This window comes from Oncorhynchus kisutch, linkage group LG23 (genome assembly GCF_002021735.2).
Source record: "Oncorhynchus kisutch isolate 150728-3 linkage group LG23, Okis_V2, whole genome shotgun sequence".
Lineage (NCBI taxonomy): Eukaryota > Metazoa > Chordata > Actinopteri > Salmoniformes > Salmonidae > Oncorhynchus > Oncorhynchus kisutch.
Genome location: NC_034196.2, coordinates 43,556,190 through 43,571,457, shown reverse-complemented (window position 1 = coordinate 43,571,457; position 15,268 = coordinate 43,556,190). Strand labels below are relative to the sequence as shown.

Here is a 15,268-nt window from a genome sequence, read left to right as displayed (position 1 = left end):
TAGGGAATAGGCTGTGATTTAGGACACAACCTGTGTGACGTACAGAACAACATGTGCCGTCTGTTGGCGTTAATGAACAGGGCAGGACTGTGAACTGCGTATATTTTGTAACCTATTGTTATTGGTTTTGTGTTAGCACACTTTGTGTCGTGATAACTTCTTGTTTCTTTCGATGCGGATAGGTTAAGATTTCACAACAAGCAGCTGCATCGATAATAGGTGAGGAGGACAGAGCAGTGGGAGGACTGAGGCGGCCGGCTGGCAGGTTGCAACAGGCATCATTATCTTCCCATTCCATCACCTATAGCAACAACATCAGGCCTAGGCACAGGACGAGCCTCTCAAGAAGCCTAGGTAGAGAACCTCACGATAAACTGTAGAACACACTACCTACCAAGAGAGAGTATTAATCTAGATTATTCGTAGCCGTCTATATTACAGTTGAAGTAGGAAGTTTACATACACTTAGGTTGGAGTTATTAAAACTCGTCTTGTCAACAAACTATAGTTTTGGCAAGTCTCTTAGGACATCTACTTTGTGCATGACAAGTCATTTTTCCAACAATTCTTCACAGATTATTTCAGTTATAATTCACTGCATCACAATTCCAGTGGGTCAGAAGTTTTACATACACTAAGTTGACTGTGCCTTTAAACAGCTTGGAAAATTCCAGAAAATGATGTAATGGCTTTAGAAGCTTCTGATAGGCTAATTGACATAATTTGAGTCAATTGGAGGTGTACCTGTGGATGTATTTCAAGGCCTACCTTCAAACTCAGTGCCTCTTTGCTTGACATCATGGGGAAATCAAAAGAAATCAGCCAAGACCTCAGAAAAAAAATTTTGTAGACCTCCACAAGTCTGGCTCATCCTTGGGAGCAATTTACAAACGCCTGAATGTACCACGTTCATCTGTACAAACAATAGTACGCAAGTGTAAACACCATGGGACCAAGCAGCCATCATACCGCTCAGGAAGGAAACGCGTTCTGTCTCCTAGAGATGAACGTACTTGGGTGCGAGAAGTGCAAGTCAATCCCAGAACAACAGCAAAGGACCCTGTGAAGATGCTGGAGGAAACAGGTACATATGTATCTATATCCACAGTAAAAATGAGTCCTATACTGACATAACCTTAAAGGTTGCTCAGCAAGGAAGAATCCACTATTCCAAAACTGCCATAAAAATAAGCCAGACTACGGTTTGCAACCGCACATGGGGACAAAGATTGTACTTTTTGGAGAAATGTCCTCTGATCTGATGAAACAAATAAATAACTGTTTGGCCATAACGACCATCGTTATGTTTGGAGGAAAAGGGGGAAGGCTTGCAAGCCGTAGAACACCATCCCAACTGTGAAGCACGGGGGTGGCAGCATCATGTTGTGGGGGTGCTTTGCTGCAGGAGGGACTGGTGCGCTTCACAAAATAGATGGCATCATGAGGCAGGACAATTGTGGATATATTGAAGCAACATCAAGATATCAGTCAGGAAGTTAAAGCTTGGTCGCAATTGGGTCTTTCAAATGGACAATGACCCCAAGCATACTTCCAAAGTTGTGACAAAATGGCTTAAGGACAACAAAGGCAAGGTATTGGAGTGGCCATCACAAAGCCCTGACCTCAATCCTATAGAACATTTGTGGGCAGAACTGAAAGAGCGTGTGCGAGCAAGGGGGCCTACAAACCTGACTCAGTTACACCAGCTCTGACAAGAGGAACGGGCCAAAATTCACCAAACTTATTGTGGGAAGCTTGTGGAAGGCTACCCGAAACGTTTGACCCAATACTAATAGAGTGTATGTTAACTTCTGACCCACTGGGAATGTGATGAAAGAACTAAAAGCTGAAATAAATCATTCTCTCCACTATTATTCTGAAACTTCACATTCTTAAACTAAAGTGGTTGATCCTAACTGACCTAAGACAGGGAATTTTTTACTAGGATTAAATGTCAGGAATTGTGAAAAACTGAGTTTAAATGTATTTGGCTAAGGTGTATGTAAACTTCCGACTTCAACTGTACAACCACAAACCGATGCTGGCACTAAGACCGCACTCAACGAGCTGTAGGCCAAAAGCAAACAGGGAAATTCTCATCCAGAAGTGGCGCGCCTAGTGGCCGGGGACTTTAATGCAGGGAAACTTATATGGTTAAAAGGATTTTTCTACCAGCATGTCACATGTCCAACCAGAGAAGAAAAAAATATATTCTAGACCACCTTTACTCCAGACACAGAGACGCATACAAAGCTCTCTCCTGTCCTCCATTTGGCAAAATCTGATCATAATTCTATCCTCCTGATTCCTGCTTACAAGCAAAAATTTAAGCAGGAAGTACCAGTGACTCACTCAAATACGGAACTGGTCTGATGACACAGATGCTACGCTACAGGACTGTTTTGCTAGCACAGACAGGAATATGTTCTGGGATTCATCCAATGGCATTGAGAAGAATATCACCTCAGTCCCCAGCTTCATCAATACGTTTATTGATTTATTTCACCTTTATTTAACCAGGTAGGCTAGTTGAGAACAAGTTCTCATTTACAATTGCGACCTGGCCAAGATAAAGCAAAGCAGTTCGACAGATAAAACGACACAGAGTTACACATGGAGTAAAAACAAACATACAGTCAATAATGCAGTATAAACAAGTCTATATACAATGTGAGCAAATGAGGTGAGAAGGGAGGTAAAGGCAAAAAAGGCCATGATGGCAAAGTAAGTACAATATAGCAAGTAAAATACTGGAATGGTAGTTTTGCAATGGAAGAATGTGCAAAGTAGAAATAAAAAATAATGGGGTGCAAAGCAGCAAAATAAATAAATAAATTAAAATTAAATACAGTTGGGAAAGAGGTAGTTGTTTGGGCTAAATTATAGGTGGGCTATGTACAGGTGCAGTAATCTGTGAGCTGCTCTGACAGTTGGTGCTTAAAGCTAGTGAGGGAGATAAGTGTTTCCAGTTTCAGAGATTTTTGTAGTTCGTTCCAGTCATTGGCAGCAGAGAACTGGAAGGAGAGGCGGCCAAAGAAAGAATTGGTTTTGGGGGTGACTAGAGAGATATACCTGCTGGAGCGTGTGCTACAGGTGGGAGATGCTATGGTGACCAGCGAGCTGAGATAAGGGGGGACTTTACCTAGCAGGGTCTTGTAGATGACATGGAGCCAGTGGGTTTGGCGACGAGTATGAAGCGAGGGCCAGCCAACGAGAGCGTACAGGTCGCAATGGTGGGTAGTATATGGGGCTTTGGTGATAAAACGGATTGCACTGTGATAGACTGCATCCAATTTGCTGAGTAGGGTATTGGAGGCTATTTTGTAAATGACATCGCCAAAGTCGAGGATTGGTAGGATTATTAACAGCTTCTTCCACCAAGCAATAAGACTGCTTAACAATTAATCAAAATGGCCAACCAGACTATTTACATTGACACCCCCCCCCCCCATTTGGTTTTACACTGCTGCTATCTATGCATAGTCACTTCACCCCTATCTACATGTACAAATTACCTACACTAAACTGTACCCTGGCACATTCACTCGGTACCAGTGGCCCCTGTATATAGCCTCGTTATTATGCAATTCTACTGTTAACATATCCTAAATAAAAAGTGTAACTATTTCTTGAACTGCACTGTTGGTTAAGGGCTTGTAAGTAAGCATTTCACTGTAAGGCTATATTTGGCACATGTGACAAACACAATTTGATTTTGGCAACCAATAAGTTGATCATTTTGTGTACAATACATTGACATTAAAAGGTATCAATGCAAGTAAGCTTGTATTATATTAATAGCATGACTAGTCCAGTATCAGGTAGCTTACATTGTAGAATGAATGAGGATACCATAACCACTCTACTCTTTGCTGATAGGGCCCTATAACGTTAACAGTCTACTTTGTAATTAACATTTAATTGAGAAAAATAATTTCCATATACCAATAGATTTTTCATTAGCATCACCACTAACGGCTAAACGAAGTTGCAGCTGCGCGCATCGCACATCCTAGCCTCGGCAGACGGGTAATTATCCTGGTCTCATCCATTCTGTTCTTGTCATATCAATGTAATCATTTAACAGGGTTTAATACATGTAGTGGATTCCCTATTAAATCCAATACCTTTGTCAATATTGTTGAATTGCGTAAAGTTGATTTTATTAGGGTCCTACAATACCGACTGGCAGCTTGGGAAACAGTGCGGTAGCTACAAAAGGCTGAACGATGACACCATGTAACTTATCCGGAACGCCCACTCATTACAAGCATCTCTTTCCAAACACAGAGAACAAGTGAATCCACAATACTGTTCCGAAACACCCTGACATAAATATTTTAAAAAACAAAAATCAGCTATAAAAGGGTACTTCAAGTGTAGGGAAATGTAATGGATGGAGTAAGTCTACCGTGAACTGCGTGCGGAAGACATTACAGAAGATCTTGCGCAAAAAAAAAAAAAAAAAAACATTCAATAGATGATCACCAAACAACCAGACAGCATGCCTGTTCGAAGGTTTGGGTGCATGAAATAACCAACTCAATGAGTTATTTATCATGTGTGTCAATAGAAGAAGCTCAATCTTCTCTGTATCATGTAACTAGGTTATCGATTATTACAGACTTTGGATGCAAATCGTTGCGAGATAATATTTTAGCCAGATAATGATGGGTTGACACATATGAGCTAGCTAGCACATTATACGTTGAGAGACACTACCATAGCTCGCTATGATATCCACGTATACCAGTGTAAGTAAAACGTCGTGTAACAAAAGACAGTACAGTATTATTCACTATATTGCATACCTTGGTCAAAACCGTTGGCTTCGCTAGCAGGTGATAGCTTAGCTAGCTGACATTAAAGCACCTATAAGTCGCAACTTCCTGGTTAAAAAAATACAAAATGAAGCTAAAATGGACAAATACGTTTAAAACACTTACCTATGACAAGTTATACTGCACCATTAAACTTTTCTAGGGAACAGTATTGATGAAATACTCGGTCAGTGTAGGTCATCGGTAGTCTAATTCGTCTTGATTACTCCACTCGGGATATTTGCAGATCCTCTCAAGTCAGCTGATTACGGGACAGCGTTCCGCGTTGCCGTTAATCGATATTACTGCCGTAAAAAAAAAAAAAAACGTCTTGCGCTGGCAACCATCTTGGTTGTGGCAAATGGATATTCATAATGATAATCAATCCAGTTCTTGGACTGCAGGTGGAGCACATGTCCCACTGCTGGGGTTAGTGTTGGTGCTGTATAAAAGTACAGTGTTTCTCCCACCGAACGATTATGTCTTTCGGGCTTGTTAGCATTTCACGTTAAGATCTACTGCACCTGTTGTATTCGGCGCATGTGACAAATACAATTTGATTTGACATATGAAACGTATAGACAACATGGAGAACAGCAATATAGTGACTGCTTCTAGGCAGAAACATTTTACCTTTTCCCCCATCTATAATTTGAGACACGAAAGCTTCTCTGTATCGGTAGTTTTTATTCAAAGTCATTTTTACTCAAAATGCTAAAAACAAGTTTTTAAAACGGTAGTGATAAGGAGTTGTCCAATGGATCTGTTGCTGTATACCAAATGGAATAACTATTTGCTCAAGGTTTGTGTAGATATGTCACTTTATACACAGAGAAACAAGTATGTAACAGAATAAACACGACTGTCCCAAATGGCACTTTAATCCCTATATAGTGCACTACTTTCTACCAGAGCCCTGGTCCAACGTAGTGCACTATATAGGGATTAAAGTGCTATTTCTGACACACACGCAGAGTATTGTTTCAGTTGAAGGGTCATATTGATTCAAGGCTGATATATATATATATAAAAAAGGAAAATTGTGTATTTGGCAAATAACCATGGCTGAGTCTCAATGCAAATGCCCGCATCCTTGTAGACTGAGACAGTGAACCAGAATGAGTTCTATTTCTATGGTCCGACTATATAAAATGTTATGAAATGTCAAGTCAATAGAAAGACAGCATTAAAATGGCAAATCATCGAATCCATTCATACTTCATAGATTAACATTAGAGAGTTATGTCTACTGGCATCTCAGAATACTACTAGCAGGCGACTAGCATCTGGTTTTGATTTTGAAAAGGGGGGGTTATTTGGCTCAGGTAAAAGAACAACTAGCGCATGTCCAGAGGTGCAGCGGGGTTCTATAGGGGCTGATGTAAACAACTGGCTCATCTTTAAAAAGCATGTATACAATACAACCATGTCCATATGAAGTATATCAAATGACTTACAGCAGTACAGACACCATAAAATGAAAAAAAATAAATGTATCACCTAGTTAGGATCCACCACTTAGGAGCTTCCTTAGGAGCTTCCTTAGGAGCTTCCTTAGGAGCTTCCTTATGAGCCGACAAAAAAAATAAAAGCTGAAATTCTTGAGCATTAATAAAATATGATTTGATTATGACACCCTTCTGACTGCAAGTACACATTTAAAAACAGATCCAGTAAATTTAAATCCAAACCAACAATAATAAATCACAATATATTAAATTAAGACATAGAAAAAAAATAAAAGTAAAACTCCCAAGATCCAGATGAAATGCAACCCCTGCAATAGATAGCATTATTACACCATGATAGGCAACAGAACCAAATACTCCATGGCCCGTATTCACAAAGTGCTGCTCAAACATAAATTTTCCCTTTTTGATCATATGAATAAGATTACATGTACGGGAGGGGGGGGGGGGGGGGTGGGGGGGACCTGGTCCTAGATTTAGCGCTCTAACCCTTGAGGCTTCATGAATACGGGCCAAGGTATGTCAGGAGTACCTAATAATGACGAGCAAATGCTCCAACCATCCAGGTGAGGAGAACTAAAATAAAGACTTTTAAAAATCCTGGAGATTAAAACATTGGTTTTTGTTTCCACAATAAACCGTATCAAACATGAACCCCAACAGTAGTGCTTCAGTGAGCTTTTGGATGGTTAGTCTTTGCATAGATTCCGACCATGCCAGGTCGGTGAGATTAGGCCCAGCGGTATGTTCTCAGTTCCAGATGCATAGTTCCTAGGCCGTCATTGAAAATAAGAATTTGTTCTTAACTGACTTGCCTAGTTAAATAAAAGGTCAAATAAAAAAAATAGGGACAGGCTAGCCTGATCCCAGATCTGTTTGTGTTGTCGTGCCAACTCCTCTGGTCATTGTCACCATAAACATCGTGTAATTTTACATCTATACATTTTTATACCTATTCTTTCCATAAGCAAGTCTATGAGTAGACAAGACAGACAGATCTGGGACCAGTCTAGTGCCAGGCCGGTGAGTCCCCCTCATATGTTACTGGCCTGGGGGACCTCTGTAATACTGTCCCTTGGGTCGGGGCGAGCTACAGCAGGCCGCCGTCGGATGCTGCGGCCTGACGCGATGAGGTCGGCGTAACCCCGGGAGTGAGAAAAGGCGTAGGCAGAGCGGCGGGAGCGTCTGTCGCGCTGGAACGGAGCCGGTTTCTTCTTCTCCTCCTCCTCTTCCTCCTCATACTTCTTCCTGTTCCTCTGGACCTGCGTCGTCGGTGGGAAACAATTATTCAATAAACATTCATAAAATCGTTCATAAACAAGTTTAAAAAATATGGATGTGTGGTGGGTTTTATTCAAGAGCACTTGAGACAGGACGTAGTTTTCCAGATTCTTCAATTTCCACAGATCTCGGATACAAAAAACCTCTCACAATATTGCAGAGGCAACGAGCCCGTACCCTGGACATATCACATATTACAGATATCAAGACATTATGAGTAAAGTCATTTTCGGGTTAGTGGTAGCTAGGCCTTACGTTGTCTCCAACCGACGGCCATATGGTTTTGCAGAGGAACTGAATGAAGATGACAGGTAGCAGGCTGATTCCCACAGTCAGGATGATGGTCAGCCACAGATAGGGCTGTCTGAGCGCGTTAGGGGCTACACCTGACACACACAGAAAAACAAAAACACATACGCTGGGTTAGAAAAGCACAGTAATTACTCACCATCACCATCTGTGACAGGAGCCATATGGCCAGGGTCATGTTCATAAGGTGCAAACTGGAAGAAAACTGACAGAATTAGGGGGGGGGGTACTACCTAAACTTGTCCAATAAGAAACATTCAATCTCCATTGTGAAACATTTTGCTATCGTCTGTGTGGCCGAATGAACACGACCCAGGATAGTATTCATTAGGGCATACAAGTGTAACGGAAGTGAAACGGCTAGCTTAGTTAGCGGTGGTGCGCACTAAATAGCGTTTCAATCAGTGACGTCACTTGCTCTGAGACCTTGAAGTAGTCGTTCCCCTTGCTCTGCGTTCCCCTTGCTCTCTGGACGGGCTTTTGTGGAGCGATGGGGTAACGATGCTTCGTGGGTGACTGTTGTTGATGTGTGCAGAGGGTCCCTGGTTCAAGCCCGGGTATGGGCGAGGGGACGGTCTAAAGTTATACTGTTACACAAGGTCCAGGAAGTCTCTCCCGGTTTTAGTCTGTTTTCATCCGTATGACAGGACCCAGATCTGAAGAGGCAGAACTCACCGGTGAAAGTGAAGGTTGATGGGAAGATGACGTGGATTCCTGCACTGTGGATATCGAACATGATGCCGAAGTATATGGCTATACTGCAGAGGACGGCGAAGCAGTTTACAAAGGTCCAGTATGACGTCTCCAGAGAGATCTGGGAGACAGGAAGAAGAAGAAAGAGACAGGAAGTTACATCATCTATTCCAACACTGCAGGAGGAAACAGCACTTGCTATAAAAATAGGCTTGTATATATATATATATATATATATATATATATATATATATATATATATTTTATTTTACTCAACAGATTTCTGAAAACACACCAGAGCTTGTGTCTACATGTGAGTTATGGAATGAATTTCCCTTTTTTGAAGGACAATAAACATCATCAATCCACCAATCAATGAATCCATTGAGGAACAAGTCAGCTACCTGCAGGTTGACGGTGAAGATGAGAGAAGAGGCCATGACCACAGCGAGGGACTGGTAGTCTGACGGTGCCTCTCCGTCCTGCCCCATGGTCTGGAGGAATGCCCCGTACGGGATGAAGAAGACCACCAGAGAGGTGAAGATGCCGTGGAACAGACTGATGAAGAAGTTCTTGTAGTTGAACAGCGCCCCCTTCTGACCAGGGAGGTATAACTTGGGAAACTTTCTGCTCAGCTTGTCGTTCACATCCTTCAAGGAAACAGGAAATATACATGTCATATTAGCTCAGGGCTTCCCAAACTTGTACTGCACAGTATCCCAAATTGACACTTAAATGCAGGGGACTCCACTTGGACAAGGCTTGTTAAGGCTGTGTGTTCATATTCACTACATTTTTGTAGTTTAAGAGATCCTTTGTTGGCACTAAGCGGTTGTATTCTATACCCATTTGAAGATCATTTGTTTGATAATAAGCTGAAATGTTTTCTCAATGGGCCCAGGGGGGATCCCACACAGTATCCTGTACCCATGTTTGGGAACCACTGTATTAGCTTTACATTGACGTGTCATATGATCAGAATAAGACAGAGTGATAAAACAAAAATGGGAGTTTTCATTCAATGTTCATCATTAAAACAGTGAACACAAAGCCTGTTCCCTCTATAAAAAGATCAGCTTGTCCAGCTGGCATTTGAAGACAACTGATGCCCAGTGTGAATAGCCAAGTTATCATTACTCATTGTTTTATTACTTTCCTACAGTATTATTTCTCCATTTTATATCTCTGTATTGTTGATGAAGGTCCCATAAGTAACTATTTCACTGTTGTTTATGACGCATGTGACAAATACAATTAGATTTTGATATATTATGGACATGACAAACATTCTACATGTATCTCCTTGAATAGCTTACCTGATCCAACAAACCAACCAGCAGGACAGGAAGAGAGCTGTACATCACATTGTACAAGGTGATGAACCAATCTTCATAGGCAACCTGGAGAAGTATCATAAAGTTATATATTTATACCACACAATAAATTACTCCTCTATTTCAACTTTATTTCAACTAGGCAAGTCAGTTAATTAAGAACAAATTCTTATTTACAATGACGGCCTACCGGGGAACAGTGGGTTTAACCGCCTTGTTCAGGGGGGCAGAATGACAGATTTTTACCTTGTCAGCTCGGGGGATTCGATCGAGCAACCTTTCAGTTACTGGACCAACGCTCTAACTACTAGGATACCCTGCCGCCCCTCTATCATCAAATACATGTCCACATTTAGGATCAATCATCTGTACCATGGTATATGTGCCATAGCATATGTACCATATTATATTCATCATAGTATATGTACCATAGTATATGGTACACAAGTAATGTGGGGGTTTTGATGTCAGTCTAGATAAGTGGTTGTTGAAAATGCAGTTCAGACAGATGGGGCCCTAAATGGCACCCTAGGGCTCTGGTCTAAAGTAGTGCACTATTTAGGGAATATTGTACCAGTTACACCCTACCTCTAGAACATTCCCTCACCTGAGCTGAGAACCCATTGAAGAAGGAGTACCAGAAGTGGACCAGGGTGAAGGCAAAGTTCTTGAAGAAGAAGTAGCGGAGGAACTTGCACATGCGGATGTAGGACCAGCGACCGTGGACCAGCAGGAGACGCTCCAGGTACCGGAACTGAGCGAAGGCATAGTCACTGGACATCACCGCCTGCATGCCCTCCTGTCCAGATATACCCACACCGATGTCTGCAGCTGGAGAGAGAGAGGTGTGGGGGGGGGGGGGGTGAAACAAAAACAGAGAATATGATATACCCACACCGATGTCAGAGAATATGTCTCCAACAACTGAAGAGGTGAGGAGTTCGCAAAGGGGGAGTAGATATCACATAGCACTTCACTACAAAAGGCTTTGTGGTGAAAACTACAATTCCGCGATAACAACTGCTAACAAATAATGAATAATTTAACAGTAAACCAAATAAATCTCCTCCCGTACTCTTGATCATGTTGACGTCGTTGGCTCCGTCTCCAATGGACAGCGTGACAGCCTTCTTATACTTCTTCACCAGGCTGACAACGTTGGCCTTTTGCTTTGGCGTGACCCGGCAGCAGATGACCGCCTCGCACTCGCACGCCATGTTCACAAAGTCCACCTGACGACTCTCCTTCTCCCAGTCGTCGATTGGCTGGGTGGAGTCCTGGGGCGTGGCAGAGGCGGGTCTCCGTCCGAGACGCTTCAAGCGAAGGCGGCGCCGTTTCTTCTTTTTCTCGTATAAGATCTCGTTCTGTGGAGAGAGAGAGAGAGAGACACGTATATTTAGTCTTTAGAAAAAATATATATACTTTTGTTCACAAAAGAAAAACCTCACAAAACAATGAAATTAAAAATGTCTATGTAATTGTTGAACAGCAACAGTAACTAGCAGTAGTCTACACTCACCAGCCAGCCTCCAGTGATGATGAGTGCGTTCTTGCCAGGCTCGGGGAAGAATGGATCCGGAACCTTCTTCCTGGTTCGACTGGACGCAGGCAGCTGGTCCCTCCGGCTTGCCTGTCTAATTCGCAGCTTCTCACTATCACACACACACACACACACAAGACCGTGAAACATCAGAACTACATCTTACACTCAACTACACTCTCTGTAACAGTGTATTATCATAACTTCACTCTGCAAATACAGCAGGTGCCTTTGCAGCAATAGCCTAGCCTTTGCAGCAATAGCCTAGCCTTTGCAGCAATAGCCTAGCCTTTGCAGCAATAGCCTAGCCTTTGCAGCAATAGCCTAGCCTTTGCAGCAATAGCCTAGCCTTTGCAGCAATAGCCTAGCCTTTGCAGCAATAGCCTAGCCTTTGCAGCAATAGCCTAGCCTTTGCAGCAATAGCCTAGCCTTTGCAGCAATAGCCTAGCCTTTGCAGCAATAGCCTAGCCTTTGCAGCAATAGCCTAGCCTTTGCAGCAATAGCCTAGCCTTTGCAGCAATAGCCTAGCCTTTGCAGCAATAGCCTAGCCTTTGCAGCAATAGCCTAGCCTTTGCAGCAATAGCCTAGCCTTTGCAGCAATAGCCTAGCCTTTGCAGCAATAGCCTAGCCTTTGCAGCAATAGCCTAGCCTTTGCAGCAATAGCCTAGCCTTTGCAGCAATAGCCTAGCCTTTGCAGCAGTAGCCTAGCCTTTGCAGCAGTAGCCTAGCCTTTGCAGCAGTAGCCAAGCCTTTGCAGCAGTAGCCTAGCCTTTGCAGCAGTAGCCTAGCCTTTGCAGCAGTAGCCTAGCCTTTGCAGCAGTAGCCTAGCCTTTGCAGCAGTAGCCTAGCCTTTGCAGCAGTAGCCTAGCCTTTGCAGCAATAGCCTAGCCTTTACAGCAATAGCCTAGCCTTTACAGCAATAGCCTAGCCTTTACAGCAATAGCCTAGCCTTTACAGCAGCACAGCTACACACGGATGACTCACATCAAGCACTGGGGCCCATAGACCTACACTTCTCCTCTAATATCTTAAACCTACTTGATATCATCTCCATAGTGGATCTGCATGTCATCGGTAAGCAGCTCACAGGAATAGCCAATGTTCTCAGCCGTTTCTGCAGGGAGGAAATATTGAAGAAAATGTTCATGTTAATGTCATCAATACACATTTAATCCATCAAGAGGCAAACTCAGTGAAGCAGCAGCTTAAGATGTTATCTCAGTCATTAAATCAACAGAAACACATTGTTGGGAGGTAAACATGGTTTTAAATCAACAGAAACACATTGTTGGGAGGTAAACATGGTTTTAAATCAACAGAAACACATTGTTGGGAGGTAAACATGGTTTTAAAATCAACAGAAACACATTGTTGGGAGGTAAACATGGTTTTAAATATCAACAGAAACACATTGTTGGGAGGTAAACATGGTTTTAAATATCAACAGAAACACATTGTTGGGAGGTAAACATGGTTTTAAAATCAACAGAAACACATTGTTGGGAGGTAAACATGGGCTGCAGCCCAAGTGGAACCATATTCCCTATACTGTACAGAAGTGCACTACAATGGCCCTGGTTATAAGCAGTGTGTTAAATGGGGAACAGGGATGGAACCCTGGGATGGAACCCGACTGTAAAGCCCAGTCCCCGGTTACATAGAGAGATGAACATCCCCGGTTACATAGAGAGATGAACATCCCCGGTTACATAGAGAGATGAACATCCCCGGTTACATAGAGAGATGAACATCCCCGGTTACATAGAGAGATGAACATCCCCGGTTACATAGAGAGATGAACATCCCCGGTTACATAGAGAGATGAACATCCCCGGTTACATAGAGAGATGAACATCCCCGGTTACATAGAGAGATGAACATCCCTGGTTACATAGAGAGATATACATTCCAGACGAAGGCTGGCCGCCATGTGAACACACCTTTCTTACCCTTCTTCTTTCTTAACCTTCTTCTCTCTCACCCTTCTTCTCTCTCACCCTTCTTCTCTCTCACCCTTCTTCTCTCTCACCCTTCTTCTCTCTCACCCTTCTTCTCTCTCACCCTTCTTCTCTCTCACCCTTCTTCTCTCTCACCCTTCTTCTCTCTCACCTTTCCTCTCTCTCACCTTTCCTCTCTCTCACCTTTCTTATCTCCGGTGAGAACCCAAATCTTGATGTCAGCCTTTGCCAGCTTGGCTATGGTCTCAGGAACCCCGTCCTGGAGCTTGTCCTCGATGGCAGTCGCTCCGATCATCTGCGAAAGGACATAAACAAAAAGTCAACCGGGTGACTTTTCAGAGCAGAACGTGGCAGCTTTAATAAAAGCAAGTCAGATTTCTTTGGTAACACAAGATAAAGGGTGTTAAACCCGGTGTCCTGATTACATTTACAAATCTGGCCCTCACCATCGTGGCCACCTAATCATCCCCAGCTTCCAACTGGCTCGTTCATCCCCACTCTCTACTGTAAATTCTGGTGGACAGCTGCTATAGACCACCAAGTGCTAACAGTCAGTATCTGGATAATATGTGTGAAATCGTTGATAATGTAATATCAACAGAGAAGTATATTTTCTTTCTGATTTTAAATATTGATTTGACTTTCATTAGGATGCCGACTCAAGAGAAAGCTTCAAACTGTAACCAGTGCCTGCAACCTGGTTCAGGTTATCAGTCAACCTACCAGGGTAGTTACAAACAGCACAGGAATGAAATCATCAACATGTATTGATCACATCAATACTAATGCTGCAGATATTTGCTTTAAATCAGTAACCAGATCCATAGGATGTATTGATCACAATATAATAGCCATATCTAGGAAAACCACAGTTCCAAAGGCTGGGCCTAATATAGTGTTTAAGAGGTCATACAATAAGATGTGTAGTGATTCCTATGTTGTTGATGTGAAGAATATTTGTTGGTCCGTGGTGTGTAATGAGGAGCAACCAGACGCTGCTGGTCTGTGGTGTGTAATGAGGAGCAACCAGACGCTGCTGGTCCGTGGTGTGTAATGAGGAGCAACCAGACGCTGCTGGTCTGTGGTGTGTAATGAGGAGCAACCAGACGCTGCTGGTCTGTGGTGAGTAATGAGGAGCAACCAGACGCTGCTGGTCCGTGGTGTGTAATGAGGAGCAACCAGACGCTGCTGGTCTGTGGTGTGTAATGAGGAGCAACCAGACGCTGCTGGTCTGTAATGAGGAGCAACCAGACGCTGCTGGTCTGTGGTGTGTAATGAGGAGGAACCAGACGCTGCTGGTCTGTGGTGAGTAATGAGGAGCAACCAGACGCTGCTGGTCTGTGGTGAGTAATGAGGAGCAACCAGACGCTGCTGGTCTGTGGTGTGTAATGAGGAGGAACCAGACGCTGCTGGTCTGTGGTGAGTAATGAGGAGCAACCAGACGCTGCTGGTCTGTGGTGTGTAATGAGGAGCAACCAGACGCTGCTGGTCTGTGGTGAGTAATGAGGAGCAACCAGACGCTGCTGGTCTGTGGTGTGTAATGAGGAGCAACCAGACGCTGCTGGTCTGTGGTGAGTAATGAGGAGCAACCAGACGCTGCTGGTCTGTGGTGTGTAATGAGGAGCAACCAGACGCTGCTGGTCTGTGGTGAGTAATGAGGAGCAACCAGACGCTGCTGGTCTGTGGTGTGTAATGAGGAGGAACCAGACGCTGCTGGTCTGTGGTGAGTAATGAGGAGCAACCAGACGCTGCTGGTCTGTGGTGTGTAATGAGGAGCAACCAGACGCTGCTGGTCTGTGGTGAGTAATGAGGAGCAACCAGACGCTGCTGGTCTGTGGTGTGTAATGAGGAGCAACTAGACGCT

At 43.4% G+C, this 15,268-nt stretch overlaps 2 protein-coding genes across 3 annotated transcripts in view; both read right to left on the bottom strand.

Annotated features, from left to right (window-relative positions):
• The window catches only part of wdr7 (WD repeat domain 7), a 323,738-nt gene extending 318,661 nt beyond the window's left edge, over positions 1–5,077 (bottom strand). For both annotated transcript variants that reach the window (XM_031802280.1, XM_031802281.1), the window contains exon 1: positions 4,947–5,077. The gene's annotated coding sequence lies outside the window, so the exon portion shown is untranslated. The remainder of the gene's footprint in view (positions 1–4,946) is intronic.
• Positions 5,078–5,490: 413 nt separating this feature from the next.
• The window catches only part of LOC109868527 (phospholipid-transporting ATPase IC), a 48,722-nt gene continuing 38,944 nt past the window's right edge, over positions 5,491–15,268 (bottom strand). Inside the window, exons 19-28 of the mRNA XM_031802933.1 lie at positions 13,588–13,699; positions 12,485–12,560; positions 11,426–11,558; positions 10,982–11,270; positions 10,514–10,737; positions 9,889–9,972; positions 8,977–9,222; positions 8,555–8,693; positions 7,826–7,956; positions 5,491–7,551 (exon numbers count right to left, since the gene is read on the bottom strand). Of these exons, the coding sequence (XP_031658793.1) occupies positions 7,324–7,551; positions 7,826–7,956; positions 8,555–8,693; positions 8,977–9,222; positions 9,889–9,972; positions 10,514–10,737; positions 10,982–11,270; positions 11,426–11,558; positions 12,485–12,560; positions 13,588–13,699 (1,662 nt within the window). The 3' untranslated portion in view covers positions 5,491–7,323. The remainder of the gene's footprint in view (positions 7,552–7,825; positions 7,957–8,554; positions 8,694–8,976; positions 9,223–9,888; positions 9,973–10,513; positions 10,738–10,981; positions 11,271–11,425; positions 11,559–12,484; positions 12,561–13,587; positions 13,700–15,268) is intronic.